At 36.7% G+C, this 18,244-nt stretch overlaps 1 protein-coding gene across 1 annotated transcript in view; it reads left to right on the top strand.

Annotated features, from left to right (window-relative positions):
- basp1 (brain abundant, membrane attached signal protein 1) overlaps positions 1 to 13,676 on the top strand; it is a 61,368-nt gene extending 47,692 nt beyond the window's left edge. The window contains exon 2 of the mRNA XM_022202177.2: positions 10,573 to 13,676. Coding sequence (XP_022057869.1) covers positions 10,589 to 11,218 — 630 coding nt within the window. The 5' untranslated portion in view covers positions 10,573 to 10,588 and the 3' untranslated portion in view covers positions 11,219 to 13,676. The remainder of the gene's footprint in view (positions 1 to 10,572) is intronic.
- The last annotated feature ends 4,568 nt before the right edge of the window (positions 13,677 to 18,244 follow it).

Raw genomic sequence — 18,244 nt, 5'->3', positions numbered from 1 at the left:
ACATCTTTTTATAGATGATGGTGGAGCATCTTTTTATAGATGATGGTGGAACATCTTTCTATAGATGATGGTGGAACATCTTTATACTGATGATGGTGGAACATCTTTATACTGATGATGGTGGAACATCTTTATACTGATGATGGTGGAACATCTTTCTATAGATGATGGTGGAGCATCTTTCTATAGATGATGGTGGAGCATCTTTCTTCTGATGATGGTGGAACATCTTTCTATAAATGATGGTGGAACATCTTTCTATAGATGATGGTGGAACATCTTTCTGCTGATGATGGTGGAACATCTTTCTACTGATGATGGTGGAACATCTTTCTACTGATGATGGTGGAACATCTTTCTATAGATGATGGTGGAACATCTTTATACTGATGATGGTGGAACATCTTTCTATAGATGATGCTGGAACATCTTTTTATAGATGATGCTGGAACATCTTTCTATAGATGATGGTGGAACATCTTTTTATAGATGATGGTGGAGCATCTTTTTATAGATGATGGTGGAACATCTTTCTACTGATGATGATGGAACATCTTTCTATAGATGATGGTGGAACATCTTTCTTCTGATGATGGTGGAACATCTTTCTATAGATGATGCTGGAACATCTTTCTATAGATGATGGTGGAGCATCTTTCTATAGATGATGGTGGAACATCTTTCTACTGATGATGGTGGAACATCTTTCTATAGATGATGGTGGAACATCTTTATACTGATGATGGTGGAACATCTTTCTATAGATGATGCTGGAACATCTTTTTATAGATGATGGTGGAACATCTTTTTATAGATGATGGTGGAACATCTTTTTATAGATGATGGTGGAGCATCTTTCTATAGATGATGGTGGAACATCTTTCTACTGATGATGGTGGAACATCTTTCTATAGATGATGGTGGAACATCTTTCTACTGATGATGGTGGAACATCTTTTTATAGATGATGGTGGAACATCTTTCTATAGATGATGGTGGAACATCTTTCTATAGATGATGGTGGAACATCTTTATACTGATGATGGTGGAACATCTTTCTATAGATGATGGTGGAACATCTTTCTACTGATGATGGTGGAACATCTTTCTATAGATGATGGTGGAACATGTTTCTGCTGATGATGGTGGAACATCTTTCTACTGATGATGGTGGAACATCTTTCTACTGATGATGGTGGAACATCTTTCTATAGATGATGGTGGAACATGTTTCTGCTGATGATGGTGGAACATGTTTCTACAGATGATGGTGGAACATCTTTCTACTGATGATGGTGGAACATCTTTCTTCTGATGATGGTGGAACATCTTTCTACTGATGATGGTGGAACATCTTTCTACTGATGATGGTGGAACATCTTTCTATAGATGATGGTGGAACATGTTTCTGCTGATGATGGTGGAACATGTTTCTACAGATGATGGTGGAACATCTTTCTACTGATGATGGTGGAACATCTTTCTATAGATGATGGTGGAACATCTTTCTGCTGATGATGGTGGAACATCTTTCTATAGATGATGCTGGAACATCTTTTTATAGATGATGGTGGAACATCTTTTTATAGATGATGGTGGAGCATCTTTTTATAGATGATGGTGGAACATCTTTCTACTGATGATGGTGGAACATCTTTCTATAGATGATGGTGGAACATCTTTATACTGATGATGGTGGAACATCTTTCTATAGATGATGCTGGAACATCTTTCTATAGATGATGGTGGAGCATCTTTCTATAGATGATGGTGGAACATCTTTCTACTGATGATGGTGGAACATCTTTCTATAGATGATGGTGGAACATCTTTATACTGATGATGGTGGAACATCTTTCTATAGATGATGCTGGAACATCTTTTTATAGATGATGGTGGAACATCTTTTTATAGATGATGGTGGAACATCTTTTTATAGATGATGGTGGAGCATCTTTCTATAGATGATGGTGGAACATCTTTCTACTGATGATGGTGGAACATCTTTCTATAGATGATGGTGGAACATCTTTATACTGATGATGGTGGAACATCTTTCTATAGATGATGCTGGAACATCTTTTTATAGATGATGGTGGAACATCTTTTTATAGATGATGGTGGAACATCTTTTTATAGATGATGGTGGAGCATCTTTATACTGATGATGGTGGAACATCTTTCTATAGATGATGCTGGAACATCTTTTTATAGATGATGGTGGAACATCTTTCTATAGATGATGGTGGAACATCTTTATACTGATGATGGTGGAACATCTTTCTATAGATGATGCTGGAACATCTTTTTATAGATGATGGTGGAACATCTTTCTATAGATGATGGTGGAACATCTTTCTACTGATGATGGTGGAACATCTTTCTATAGATGATGGTGGAACATGTTTCTGCTGATGATGGTGGAACATCTTTCTATAGATGATGGTGGAACATCTTTTTATAGATGATGGTGGAACATCTTTCTATAGATGATGGTGGAACATCTTTCTACTGATGATGGTGGAACATCTTTCTGTAGATGATGGTGGAACATGTTTCTGCTGATGATGGTGGAACATCTTTCTATAGATGATGGTGGAACATCTTTCTATAGATAATGGTGGAACATCTTTCTACTGATGATGGTGGAACATCTTTCTACTGATGATGGTGGAACATCTTTCTACTGATGATGGTGGAACATCTTTCTATAGATGATGGTGGAACATGTTTCTGCTGATGATGGTGGAACATCTTTCTACTGATGATGGTGGAACATCTTTCTACTGATGATGGTGGAACATCTTTCTATAGATGATGGTGGAACATCTTTCTATAGATGATGGTGGAACATCTTTCTATAGATGATGGTGGAACATCTTTCTATAGATGATGGTGGAACATCTTTATACTGATGATGGTGGAACATCTTTCTATAGATGATGCTGGAACATCTTTTTATAGATGATGGTGGAACATCTTTCTATAGATGATGGTGGAACATCTTTATACTGATGATGGTGGAACATCTTTCTATAGATGATGCTGGAACATCTTTTTATAGATGATGGTGGAACATCTTTCTATAGATGATGGTGGAACATCTTTCTACTGATGATGGTGGAACATCTTTCTATAGATGATGGTGGAACATGTTTCTGCTGATGATGGTGGAACATCTTTTTTATAGATGATGGTGGAACATCTTTCTATAGATGATGGTGGAACATCTTTCTATAGATAATGGTGGAACATCTTTCTACTGATGATGGTGGAACATCTTTCTACTGATGATGGTGGAACATCTTTCTGCTGATGATGGTGGAACATCTTTCTACTGATGATGGTGGAACATCTTTCTACTGATGATGGTGGAACATCTTTCTATAGATGATGGTGGAACATCTTTCTATAGATGATGGTGGAACATGTTTCTATAGATGATGGTGGAACATGTTTCTACAGATGATGGTGGAACATCTTTCTACTGATGATGGTGGAACATCTTTCTATAGATGATGGTGGAACATCTTTCTGCTGATGATGGTGGAACATCTTTCTATAGATGATGGTGGAACATCTTTCTATAGATGATGGTGGAACATGTTTCTGCTGATGATGGTGGAACATCTTTCTACTGATGATGGTGGAACATCTTTCTACTGATGATGGTGGAACATCTTTCTATAGATGATGGTGGAACATCTTTCTGCTGATGATGGTGGAACATCTTTCTATAGATGATGGTGGAACATGTTTCTGCTGATGATGGTGGAACATGTTTCTACAGATGATGGTGGAACATCTTTCTATAGATGATGGTGGAACATCTTTCTATAGATGATGGTGGAACATCTTTCTATAGATGATGGTGGAACATCTTTCTGCTGATGATGGTGGAACATCTTTCTGCTGATGATGGTGGAACATCTTTCTATAGATGATGGTGGAACATGTTTCTGCTGATGATGGTGGAACATCTTTCTACTGATGATGGTGGAACATCTTTCTACTGATGATGGTGGAACATCTTTCTATAGATGATGGTGGAACATCTTTCTATAGATGATGGTGGAACATCTTTCTGCTGATGATGGTGGAACATCTTTCTATAGATGATGGTGGAACATCTTTCTATAGATGATGGTGGAACATCTTTCTATAGATGATGGTGGAACATCTTTCTATAGATGATGTTGGAACATGTTTCTACAGATGATGATGGAACATCTTTGTACTGATGATGGTGGAACGTCTTTCCACTGATGATGTACAGATAAACTACAGAGTTTTTAGGGGCTTCAAACTTGGCCTTTTCCCATTTTTCCAGTGCAGGTAACACCTGTGGATGACTGGAATATGATCTGTGAGTTCTGTCTCCTTATTGGTTGTTCTGTTTCCATGGAGATTCTGGGCAGATAAACTGGACTGAGCAGCTTTTGCCATCTTCTCAGGTGTTTAATCTGAGCATAGATACAGAAGCTGCTGTGGAGGTCTGAGCAGTCAGAGAGTAGATGTTTTCACCAGCAGGGCTTTTAAATGGAGGTCAGTGTGACTCTGTGTTGTTTTTAGCCTCAGGCTGGACTCACAATGGGATCTATCTGTGCCAGAGACCCGCCTAAAACCAGACCACTGTCACTTTTACTGCAAAGAACAGGAGATCCAGCACTTTAGGTTCATTGTTTATGAAATTAAATTCTCTCTGTGCTCAGTTTCACACCAACAGGTTAGATTGAAAGCACAAATAATGAAAACAGAGCATAAAAACGTCAGTGCAGCATCAGGTATTAAAAACAGATATTAGTGATTAAACACAATTAGAATTCATCAGAGGATTTATTTAGAGGCTGGCAACATGGAAATATTTAAATATGTACATTGTGTGGAAATAAAACGATCGTAACAGACACAAAATTACAAAAACAACACAAAACAACAAAGCAACACAAAAACAAGACCGAGAACCAGAAAAATGAGACATAAAATGACAAAAGCAACACACAAAACAACAACGAGACATGAAATGACAAAAACAAGACACAAAACAACAAAAACAAGACCCAAAATGACAAAAGCGAGATGCAAAACAATAAAAAAGAGACCAAATGACAAAAATAAGACACAAAATAACATAAATAATATGTAAAACAACAAAAACAAGATAGAAAACAAGACACAAAATAACAAAAAGTAGAGACCCAAATAACAAAAATTACATGTAAAACAACAAAAAAATGACACAAAACAACAAAAACAAGACACAAAATGACAGAAACATGAAAAAAAATGACCCAAATTGATAAACAAGACAAAATAAAATCATTGTGGCTCAGAAACAGTCGATGAGAGAAACATCCAGGATGGACAAGGTTTTAAAAACAAGTGTTTTAATAAATCAGATGAAAAAATCTGAGGACACTGAAGCTCCTGGAAGTGGACAGCTTTGACCTTTAATCATCTGATCCCAGGTCAGGATTTACTGGACCTGGACCTCCTGCAGGTCTCCATCTGCTGACCAGAATGAGGCGGTTTAGCTCAGATATCTGACTGATATTTGGAAACCTGTCCCTGTTGTCTTAAAAAAAATAAACAATGCAGTAAAATGACAGAAAACATTAATGAATCTGTGTGTTCCCTGGAAGATCAAAACTGTTTGAGCCATGTTGTTAAAAAAATACATTTTAAACAGTTTTTCACAGTAATTTGTGATAAAAAATAATTTACTGGTATTTTACAAATGCTAGGCTTAGGGTTACATAAGACAAAACAAAAAACACAAAACAATCAAGACACAAAACAACAAAAACAAGATGAAAAACAACAAAAACAAGACACAAAACAACAAAAAGAGAAAAAATTACGCACAAAACAAGAAAATCAAGATCCAAAACAACTACACATGAAACAACAAAAAAAAGATAAAAACAACAAAAGCAGCACAAAAAAATAGACCAAAAAATGACCCACATTGACAAACGAAGCAGAAAGTTTTAAGTTTGAAAAATAGTAATTATTTTACCTGTTGGATTCTCAATAATATCTCAGAAATAATAATTTTCTGTGATTTTCACAGTTTTTAAAGTTTACATTTTCAGTTGTTTTTATTTAAAACGATGGAAAATAGTAAATATTTTTAAGTGTTGATTTTTTTTACCAGTTTTTCATTAAATTCTAAATTCAGCAAAACCTACAGAGAAATATTGCAACAAACCAAAACAAATAACAAATCAGAATATGAATATTTATTGGATTTTTATCATTTATTTGCATTTGTTATTATTTATTATTTAATAATAATTAATTATATTCATAATTATTTATTATAATGATTATTTATTATAATATTATTTATTATTTTTTTTACAGATAATTTATTTTAACCTTATCTTTCTTGACTAATCTCTGTGTTTCCTCTAAACTAGAGTTCATTTTTCCCTGACCTCCGTCTCCAGGTTAAATGCAGTCTTTTGTTTCCTCGTCCCGGTTCTAAACAGAACCACATCGTTGTTCTGCTGCTCAGAGGATCCTTTGTTGGTCGTAGAACGCCGAGACAGACACCGCTGGTGGAGGAAGAGGCTTCCAGGAAGACTTCTGATGAAATAAAAACGCGTTTCACTTTAAAAAAAACTGCAGCTGAGATCATTTATAATCAACTAAAGGAGTCACAATATAAAACTATCTAAAAAAAATTTATGTAAAATATAACATTATTAGAAACCTGTGCTCTGGATAATCACTGTGTCTTTTAAAACAGTTTTGGATAATTTTGGACAATATTTTATATAAATACTGAGTCATTTTGGAGACATTTTTAGCAATTTTGAACAATTTTTGAGTAATTTTGAAGAAATATTGACAACTTTTGGATGATTTTTCTGTAATTTTGGACATTTTTCATGATGTTTTGAGCAATTTGACAAAATTTAAGTAATATGGATCATTTTTGTGTCATTTACAACTATTTTTTTGACTAATTCTGGACTAATTTTCATGATGTTTTAAGCACGTTTGAGTTTAAAATCTGCAACCAGATCAGTTTTACATCCACTGACGGTGCCATAATCTCACGTGTCGATTGTTTTGGACACATTTGGTCAATTTTTTTTGACCATTTTGTGCGTTGAAAAAAAATTCGACCTTTTTTTTTTTTTCTTTTAGAATTTTGGACAACTTCGTGTCATTTGAATCAGTTTTGGATCATTTTTGCTAGATTTTATGTCAGCTTGAACAATATTTGAGTAGTTTTATGTATATATTGAGCCGTTTTGGACAAATTTTTGAGAAAGTCGGGATGATTCTGGTGTAATTTTTGACATTTTTCATGATGATTTGAGCAATTTGTCAAAATTTGATGCATTTGGATCATTTTGTGTCATTTTAAACATTTTTTTTTTGGTCATTTTGGACTAATTTGGGTAAGTTGGACCAGTTTTCTGTAATTTTGAACGTCTTTCATGACGTTTTGAGCACATTTAAGTTTAATAACTGCATCCAGATCAGTTTTACGTCCACTAACGGCGCCACCATCTGAAGCTAATAGAAATGTGAGCAGGTTTGAGTCATTATTGTGTCAATCTTAACCTTTTTTTGGGACCATTTGGAAAAATTTTAGGTTTTTAAGTCATTTTGGAGAAATTTGTGACAATTTTGGTCCTTCTGGAAAACTTTTGTGTCATTCTATGCTATATTTCTTTTTTTTTTTTTTTTACCATTTTGGACAAATTTTAGATTTTTGCGTAATTTTGGTCAACTTTTCTAATATTGTGAGCACATTTCTGATGAATGAACGGAGCCACAATCTGAAGACTGAATCTGGTTTCTGTCATTCTGGACTTTTAAAGTGGTCCTTCGCAGGTTTTGGTGGTTTTGATCGTCAAAAAATCTGATGTATCTGCAGAAAAAACTGAGACTATTGAGGTAAATGATTCATATTTGAGCCTCAGATGTTGGAAAACAGAGCTCCAGTGTTTGCTGGTTGTGTTTGTGACGCCCCTGATGGTGAACCTTCTCCCCTGTGGAGCAGCAGATGGTGAGGCGTTCAGGTTTGCCAGGAAGCTGCAGGTGTGTGGAGCTTTTTCTGCAGATAGAATCGCCTTTATTTGTTCTGAAGCTCCGGTTGTGAAAACAGATGCTGCTGTTGAATCTTATCATCGCCTCCGGTCAAACTCATCTCAGAATAATAAAAAAAGAAACACTTTTTACTGCTAATTTGGCAGGAAGTTTAATTAGAGCCAGGAGGCAGCGTTTTGTTACCACGAGACTCATTTAGGAGGACAAATAAAACCAGAACCAGCTCCTCTGAGCTCCTCCAGAGTTCAGGTAGACGACTGGTTCAGGATTTAGATCCAACTTTTCAACTTGCAGGTTGTTTTAAAAACCTGGAAAATCTAGATTTGACTCATTTTGAATCATTTTTGAGTGATTAAACACAACTTTTATGTCATTTTAAACATTTTTGGGATCATTCTAGACAAATCTGAGGTCATTTTGAACAATTTTTGAGAAAATTTGATGATTTATCTTAAATTTTGGATGACTTTAATGACACCTGATGAATGAAAAACACATTTGACTTTTGGTAAAAACTGCAACCAGATCAGTTTTACATCCACTAAAGGCGCCACAATCTAAAGCTTATTGGAATTTGAGTAATCACTAGCTACCACTAGCATTCCCGGGCTAACCACCTGCGTTCCTAGGATAACAACTGCCATTCCAGTGCTAATAGTTGGCATTCCAAGGCTAACCACTAGCATTCCCAGGCTAGCCGCTTGCAGTCGTAGGATAACAGGTACCATTCCTGGGCAGCAACTAGCAATCCTAGCCTAGCAGCTACAATTCCTAGGCTAGCATATGACTTCCTCAGGCTGACCACAAGCATTCCTAAGTCTAGTTCCTGAGTAAGTTTGTGTAATTTTAAGACATTTTTGGGATAATTTTGATCAATTTTAAGTAATATTGAACATTTGTTTGAGTCATTTTGACAGATTTTTTGTCATTTTGGTAAATTTCAAGTAATTTTGAACAACTTTTGTGTAATTATGGACACTTTTGGAGTCATTTTGATTTTTTTGGGGTCGTTTTAGAGTAATTTGAGGATATTGAATACTTTGAAACAATTTTCTATCAGTGTGAAATTTTGTAAAACATTTGTCTAAATTTTTTTGGATAACTTTGACTAACTTTGAATATTTTTTGAGTCATTTTGGCAGATTTTTTTAAGTCTGGGCAAATTTCAAGAAATCTTAGACAATTTTTGTGTAATTTTGGATAATTTGACATAATTTGACCCATTTTTTGTAATTTAAAAAAAATATTGTTACATTTTGAATTACTTTTGTGTAATTTTGAAAAAAATGGGATAATTTTAGATTAATAGATAATTTTGAAAAAAATTACAGGGATTCTAGGTTTTGAGTCATTTTTTCAGAAATTTGGGGCAATTTCTTTGTCCTTCTGGACAACTTCAGTGTATTTTTATGTATTTTCTTTGACCATTTTGTCATATTTGTAGGTTTTTGAGTTATTTTGGACACATTTTGAGAAATTTTGGACAGTATTTGCCATTTTGGACAGCTTTTATGTCATTTTGGAAAAATGGATAATTTTGGAAAAATCTGACATCACCTTGAATCATTTTGGACAAAGTGAGAAAGTTTGGATTGTTCTTGTGTAATTTTGGACGTTTTTCACAATGTTATCAACAATTTGTCAAAATTTGAGTAACTATGGTCAACTTTCATTTTGAGCACATTTCTGTTGAATGAAAAACAAGTTTGAGTTTAAAAACTGTAGTCAACTTCATTCCACTTCAGCTGACTATAATTCCTGTCTGTAATTCTAAAATTTTGGACAAGTTTTGGACAAATCATTGTGTACTTCTTAAGTCGTTCTGAGCAGATTTTGGCTGTTTTGAAATCAGTTTGATTGATATAATGTTGGCTACATCATAGTTTCCCTGGATGTGTTATTCTGATAATTCACCAGAGAAAACTTTAGAAAGGTCATTCTGGGTAAACTTTAAGGCTCATATCAGTGTGATGGTAGGTGAATGGCCAGAACTGTTAGAGGCGATGCTAAAAAAAGATGAAAGCGACCCAGTGTTGGGGCCTAAACCTGGTAAAACTGGTGGCATCGGCTTCAACCAAACACAAATATTTGACTTCCTGAGAATAAAAACAGGTTTGGAGTTTCCAGGTCTAGATACCAGCATGAAACATTAAAAGCACTGACACCATCTGTGGAAGGTTTGAGTTCAGTTCTGCAGCTTTTTGAGGAACTTAAAACCTGTTTGATATGAAGGTAGTCTCGGTAACTGACACTTTAATTTCCTCCTGTTGGGGCTGAAAAACTTCCTCACATTTATAGTTAGAAGTTCCTGATGTGAGAGGTGAGAGATACAACAAGGTTGAGCCTCTGCGGTGAAGAAAGATGGTGTAAACGAGAAAAGCAGTCTCTTTTCAGGTCATTTCAGTGTGAATTCATTTCAATTTTGGATGTTTTAATGTTTGTCTTTATGGTCGACTGATGCTAATGCTACAATGCTAATGTTTGCTGTTTTCTGTGTTTCAGAGGCCAGAGATTCAAAATGGGAGGCAAGCTAAGCAAAAAGAAGAAGGGCTACAACGTAAATGACGACAAGGCCAAAGACAAGGATGCCAAGGCCGAAGGAGCCTCCGCCGAGGAGAGCGAAGCGCCGAAAGACAACAAGGATGAAGCTCCGGCTGCCACCGACACCAAGGAGGTAGCCAACGACACGGCGGCGAAGGAGGCGCCGGCGGCCGATGCTGCGGCGCCCAAAGACGAGGAAAAGAATGACGCTCCAGCCTCGAAGGAGGCCGAGAAGCCCGCCGCCAACGCCGAGTCCAAAACAGAGCCTCCCAAGAGCTCGGAGCCCGCCAAGGCCGAGGAGAAACCAGCCGCTGCTCCGGCCAAAGAGTCGGCCCCCGCCACCAAGGAGCCCGAGGCGAAGGTGGCCCCGGCAGCCGAGAGCAAAGGTGAGGCCGACGCCAAAAAGACTGAGGCCCCCGCGGCACCAGCAGCCAAAGCCGAGGCGGCTCCAGCTGCCTCCCCTGAGCCCAAGACCACAGAGGCAGCAGCAGCGCCGCCCAAGGAGGCCGCCGCCGCCGCTAGTTCAACACCAGCCGAACCTCCGGCCAAGGAGGCGAATGCCACAGAGGCACCAAGCAAGGATCAAACCGTAGCAGTTCAAGATTAATGGACAGCTTCTTTTCGGAAACGAAGAAATAAAATTACCTAACTCAACAAGGATGAAGATTAAAAAAATGAAATTTACTAGCCCGCCCATATCCTGACGATAACAATAATAATAATAATTGTGATGATGCTGATGATTCGTCGGATGAGGAGATGATTATTGCTATTATTATTGTTATGTTTTATTTTTTTCTGCTGTAGTATTTGAACTTTGATACGAGTCTTTGTCTTCATTCCACGTCATCGTCCTTCATTCAGAGGTTCGACCTGAAGCTTCAGAAGCTCCGTGGACGAAGAATCTGCTGAATCTGTCAGCGCGTCGCCTTCTCGGCTTCAGCCTCCAGTTTTTTTCGGTTTTGTTTCAGCTCATCCTCCCTTCTAGATTTTCCGACTTTCTGGGACATTTGAAGCGTCGACAGAAGTTGGCTTTGCAGAACGAAACCCGTTCTTAGATGCATTAATCAGTTGTAGGAATTTTTCAGATGAACTTCTACATTTTGTACTGAAACCCTTAGGTATATTGTAAGTAAACTAAGCGGTTTTTTAACATTTGTAATGCTTATAAAATCTGCAAAGCCTCACTGAGAAGATCCTCACAAATGTTCTCAGAAAGTCAATCCTTGACAAACTCCAGCACAGATGGCGAGGTTTTAGTTTAGTATCTACCGCTGACGTGGTGAAACAGGAAAAACAGCCTTGTCTCGGAGGTTTGAGGTCAGTTTTGATAATAAAAAGATGACTTTCGTCAGATAGCGAACATTTAGTTGTGTCTTTGTGAGGAAAGTAGACAAAACTGAGCCTCAAATGTCCTGCTGTCGTCTTTATTTTGGGGTTTCTGGAATAGATACAAGTGCAAGTGAACAACAAGGCAGAGACTTTGAGTAAAAGTATGACTTCCTGGTTAATTATTGGCAGCAAAATCTGCGAAAAAGAAAGAAAAAGGGCATTTATGTAGTGGATTTTGGGGGTTATATGGGGAAATCATGAGAATAATGCCATTAAACAACTTTAATTAAACACTTTCCAGCCAATGAATCCGTTTAATATCAGTTTGGACAACATCACTAGAAGATAAACTCCTCACATGAGATCATTTCCTGTTTTCTCCACGTCAGATTTTAAATTGATCAACATCCGGTGGGATTTCAGCCAACCGGCTCAGTGCACTATGGTTTCTATGGCGACCGTAGTCCACCCCATCATCTTTATGGGATGGAAAAGCCTCGCACATGGAAGGGAGCCTCTGATTTGGCCATTTTCACCTTTCATGCATTTTCCTTTTACTTTTTTTGGATGTATACGTGACACATACATGCATGTGTGCAGCAGCGGAGGGAAAAGTAGCAATATTATTATTATATAGCATTTTTAAAAGAAAGAAAGTTGTGAAAAGTTTGTTGGAAGCTGGAAAAGACCTTGAAAGAAAGAAAAACAGACAAAGAAAGAAGGAAGTAAGGTAAATGCAAGAATGCAGAAGGTAAATCTCACCTCATGGTGAAAAATCAAAATCAGAATTTGCAGATTGATTCAACATTTAAACTCAAATCTATACCAGCAACCTAGAACTGCACTTTTCTCCAAATGAACCTTCCTCCTTCCACTTGTGCACATTTGCAGATATTTGCATGTATATATTTAGTCATTTCACCCTTCCTTTATGTTTTCTCAGATATATACATGACGCTTATACGTGCATGTGTGCAGCAGTGGAGGGACAAGTAGCAATATTTAGCATTTTTTAAAGAAAGAAAGTTGTGAAAAGTTTGTTTGATGCTGGAAAAGACCTTGAAAGAAAGAAAAACAGACAAAGAAAGAAGGAAGGAAGGTAAATGCAAGAACACAAGAGGTAAATCTCCCCACATGGTGACTAGAAAATCCAAATTTGCAGATTAATTTGTCTTTTAAACTCAACTCTTATCTGACCTTTATGATACCAGCAACCTAAAACTGCACTTTCCTCCAGATCAACCTTCCTCCTTCCACCTGCGCATGCTTGCAGATATCTGCATGTATATATTTGGTCATTTCATCTGTTCATCTGCCAGATTTTTGGGTTTGGTCCGAGCGACTTGCAGCGATTTTCTCCCAGCACTTCAACCGTAGCAGAAACAAACTGAAAACGGAGGAACGTGGCGTGTCGCCCGGTTTCGTTTTTGTTTTCTATTTCTTCCTCTCTTGACTCAGTAACTTGCATGTCCGTGGTTTGGGTGAACCTGTAGTCCTGTCTTTTTGGTCAAGTGGAAACAAAAAATGAAATAAAAATAAAAAATAATCTTGATTTCTCCAGTCTGCATCCATGGCAACTACAGTCGATATTTCCATCCCACCGCCGCTACTTCCACGTTTCATTTCAGACAAAACGAAAAGATGATATGGAAAATTTGATGCATTCAAAATTATATGTACTTGTATAAATGGTGCAACAGTAATAAAAATGTAAGAAATTGACTTAAACTTGAGGATCTTGTGAAAGTCGACTTATTGTTTCGATGCACTCCACAATACTGATTAACACTAGAAATCCCAGGTCTTGCCATGTTTTTTTTTACTCCCAGAACTGTGCCAGATGGCTCTGGCTACTATCTATTCATTTTGAAATGAGGACCATTTCTGAGGAATGTGAGCATTGTCCACAGTGACTCCAAATATCTCTGAAATCCCTCATATTGCGTCTATAGTGCAAGAAATTCTTCAAAAACTACTCAAAAATGTGCTAAATTAGTTATAAATTTGTCCAAAGGCACTCATGAATTAGCAGGACTTTAAATAGGGGTGACAAGTCAGTTAGTTTGGAGTAAAAACAGATAGAAATGATGCAGTAGATCTCAGTGCTGACGGCCAAACTAACGAATGAATTCAAGATAACAACCAGGTGAATGTTAACGTTGACCCTCTCAGCACTCTTGAGATGCTAATTTAGCTGCAACAAGTGACTGTTTTTTTAATCAGTTAAACCTCCATAAATCCATTAACTGTCACCTGGTCTGCTCTGTCAGCTAAAAACAACGTTTCTATATTTCTATAAAATGCATTTTTGATCGCCTTTTGAGGTAAACATCTTGTTACAGTGCAGCTTTTTTGAGAATTGACGGGCTGTTTGATGATAACATTTAGCACCAAAAGAGCCAAAAATTACATCAGGAGGTGGTGGAGACCAAACACGGAGCTAAAAGAGAGTAAAAGTTAGTTTATGTCTGCTGTAAAGTTGAACATTTTAACATGGAGCTCTATGGAGAATTAAACTCTTTTTGGGAGCCTCGAGTGGACGTTCGAGGAACTGCAGTTTTTGCAACTTGACTTTAAATGACATTGTGACTCATTGCTTGTTTTTGTTCTTCCCACAAATCATAGCTAGTAATTCATAGCAGAGCATTTATATAATCAATATTTATCCATTTTAATCACTCAGGAGGCAAAAAGTCAAACATTCTCTGATTTTAGCTTCTTAAATGTGGTGTTTTTCTGCTTTTTCTGTCTTTTATCAGCGTGGACATCATTAAAGATGTAGACTGTTGGTCAGGGAGCATTTATTTATCAATTAATTGATAAATAGTCAAAAGAATAACGATACTAAATAAACTTTAAGGTATAAATGAGCATTTTTTTTGCCACACATTCATTAGACTCTGAGGTAGACCTTGATTTATGGCGTCTAGTTTCTGGTCACGCCTTGAACAAACGGTCTGATTCACCTGGTTGTTCATCCTGATAAAACGCAGAGGAATCCAGCAAACAGAGCCGCAGTAATTCCAACCCTCCCTATCAGACAAAGAAGAAAAACGAGAATGAAGGTAATGATTGATGTCTTTATCTCTTCCTGTTTCTCTGGAGCGACGAGCATCAGGGAGGAAGCAGCAAATCAAGGACTTAATCTCCCTGCTGTGATTTACACCTGTTCAAACAGCATTGCTCACATTATTACCTTCTGTGGAGTTCAGTCGGGCCACAACGAGCCGAGATAAGAACAAACGAAAAGCCACCGAAGGCCCCATAACGCCCAGAATATAAAACCTCACAGGGTAGAAACAGAAAATGTCCAAACAGCGACTCGATGATGTTCAAACGTCGAGAGAAACGTAATAAAAACCAAACAAACAAACAAAAAACACCCAAAGATGTGAAGATTAACCTCCTATTGGACAACAAAACAGTAAAAGGCTTGAAAAAGAGAAATTGTATGGGTTTTTTTTTACATCTTCACGCTCCAGTCCAGCAGGGGGCAGTAATGACATAATAAAGACAAACATTCAGAGTAGAAATAGGTGCAAACCCAGTTTCTAAATCCTACTCCTACTGAATTTACAACTATTACTTCCTGCTCCTGTAATTTATGGTGTCCTAATCTGATCTCAAAGTTCATGATTGAGACCATTTTTTAAAATTTAACCGTTTGGTTAAATTGAAGCTGCATTCTTTGTTTACGTTTGTCGATGCAGAGCCCAGTCTGTGGCAGAATGCTATCCAATAATAATCAATGATAAAACTGTTCCAGTTAATCATAGCTTATTCTAAATGCTTGGCCTCTGCTCAGATGTCATTAACCACCACAGAAGTCTTTGTTATGGTGCCCCACTGCTAGCTAAACTCCCACAATGCTGTCTGCTCTAAGATGCTAAAATTATTTGGAAACAACTGGCACATAAAACTTTTCCAGAGCTTTAAAATGAAAAGTTTCAGAACATGAACACAAGAACATACATAATCATGCAAGAAATCAAGAACACACATGAACACATGAACACACATGAACACATGAACATATATGAACACATGAACAGTCGTAACAGGCTATGTACCACAGGCTTTTAAGGTTGCTGTAATCAAACCTTTGCTTAAAAAGCCCACTCTAGATCCAGATGTTTTAGCTAACTATAGACCAATATCTTTTATTTTTTAGACCAATATCCAACCTACCATTTCTCTCTAAAATCCTGGAAAGAACAGTTGCAAATCAATAATATGAACATTTACAAAGGAATAGCTTCTTTAAAGAGTTTCAGTCAGGCTTCAGAGTGCATCATAGCACAGAGACAGCTCTGGTGAAAGTTACTAATGACCTTCTCATAGCATCAGATAATGGACTAGTCTCTATACTTGTTTTGTTAGATCTTAGGGCAGCATTTGACACAATCGACAACAAACTTTTATTACAGCGACTAGAACATTCTCTATCATTAAAGGACAGCACTGAACTCGTTTAAATCCTACTTATCAGATAGGTTCCAGTTTGTGCATGTCAACAATGACTCTTCTGAGCATACTAAAGTTAATCATGGAGTTCCTCAGGGTTCTGTCTTTGGACCAATACTTTTCACATTATACATGCTTCCTTTAGCCAATATTATTAGGAAGCACCATGTTAATTTCCACTGTTACGCTGACAACACTCAGTTGTGTTTTTCTATGAAGCCAGATGAAAGGGTTAGGGTTTCTCTTCATTGGCTTCCTGTTAAATCTAGAATAGAATTTAAAATCCTTCTTCTGACATATGAAGCTCTTCACAACCGATCTCCATCATATCTTAAAGATCTGATAGTACCTTATTATCCTAGCAGAACTCTTCTCTCTCAGACTGCAGGCTTACTTGTTGTTCCTAGAATTTCTAAAAGTAGAATGGGAGGCAGAGCCTTCAGTTATCAGCTCCTCTCCTGTGGAACCTGCTCCCAGTTTGGGTTCTGGAGGCAGATACCCTCTCTATTTTTAAGACCAGGCTTAAAACCTTCTTTTTTGACAGATCTGCGGCTATAGGCCTAGGCTGCTGGGGGACCTCTCTGGATGCACTGAGCCTTTCTCTATCTACTTTTATAGTGAACATATATACCGTTATTGCATTACACTAACTCTGTTTCTCCCTTAGGGCTGCTCTGGGGGTTCATATGGGTTCTGTAAAGCGTCTTGAGACAACCTGACCTGTAATTGACGCTATAAAGAAAATTGAACTGAATTGAACGTGAACATGTGAACAGAACGTTTCAGCAGCGTTCTGCTAATGTTCCTCCTTGTTCCTGCAGCCGGTGAAGCGTGACTTCTGATAAAATATTCAGAGTTTCTCTTGAAGCCGTCGGATCGTTGCGTAATCTGACAGAATGTGTTGAATATTTAAAAATAAATATTTAAAGCAGCTGAAGGATTCTCTAGATGTTAAAGATCATGAAAGTTAACAATAAAATGATCAGAAGAACAAGGGAAACATGCTGCTAAATTCTGTGTTCTGCTGTAAAAGAAGTTTATAAAATAAAAATAAACAAATAATAAATATTAGTGAAATTATGATAAATTCTTTTATTTTTGTAACAAAGATTCTTTGAACAAAGGAAAATTTAATGAAGCTAAGTGCTAAAAGTGTTTAGTCCTGGTAGAGGAATCACACAAATACTGGTTCAAAATGCAATGGTTTTACATTAAGAATGTTTTTACTTTTTTTATTTTGTTTTTGTTTTTAAAAAAATACACAATTAAAATAAAAATTGTATTTAATTGTTTCAATAGTTTTTATTATTATTTTTTTTACAGAAGAATAATGTTCCTCATAATTTCACGTTTTTTATTTCTAGCATTTTAAAAGTTAAATAAAAACACAGCTGAAATCTGACTTTATTATGTTGTTTAAATATTAAACATTATTATTTTATTTTGTTTTCAAAAAATACATATAATTCTTCACTATTTCACTTTTTGGGCATTTATAAAATGCTATAAAACAGTTGAAATCCTATTTGATTTTAATTTTACAAATATTGTTTAATTTGGAATTCCTCGTAATTTCACATTTTTTATTTTGGGCATTTCTAAAATAAAAACACAGTTCAAATCCAATTTTATTGTAAATTCACATATATTTTATTTTTATTATTCTCTGGATAAGAACTGAGAGTGTTTGGTTGTTGAACAGACAGACTGACGAAGATGTTTGGATTCTGGACTAACGAGGATTTTAATGACTCCCAGGAGCTCCAGCTGATGATTCCTCGTTCGCCCACAACCAGACAAGACAAAGAGCTGAGAATAACTCCAGATACCTGCTTTG

This window comes from Acanthochromis polyacanthus, chromosome 9 (genome assembly GCF_021347895.1).
Source record: "Acanthochromis polyacanthus isolate Apoly-LR-REF ecotype Palm Island chromosome 9, KAUST_Apoly_ChrSc, whole genome shotgun sequence".
NCBI lineage: Eukaryota > Metazoa > Chordata > Actinopteri > Pomacentridae > Acanthochromis > Acanthochromis polyacanthus.
Note: the sequence above shows the minus strand (reverse complement) of the source record. Positions and strands in the feature narration are given on the sequence as shown.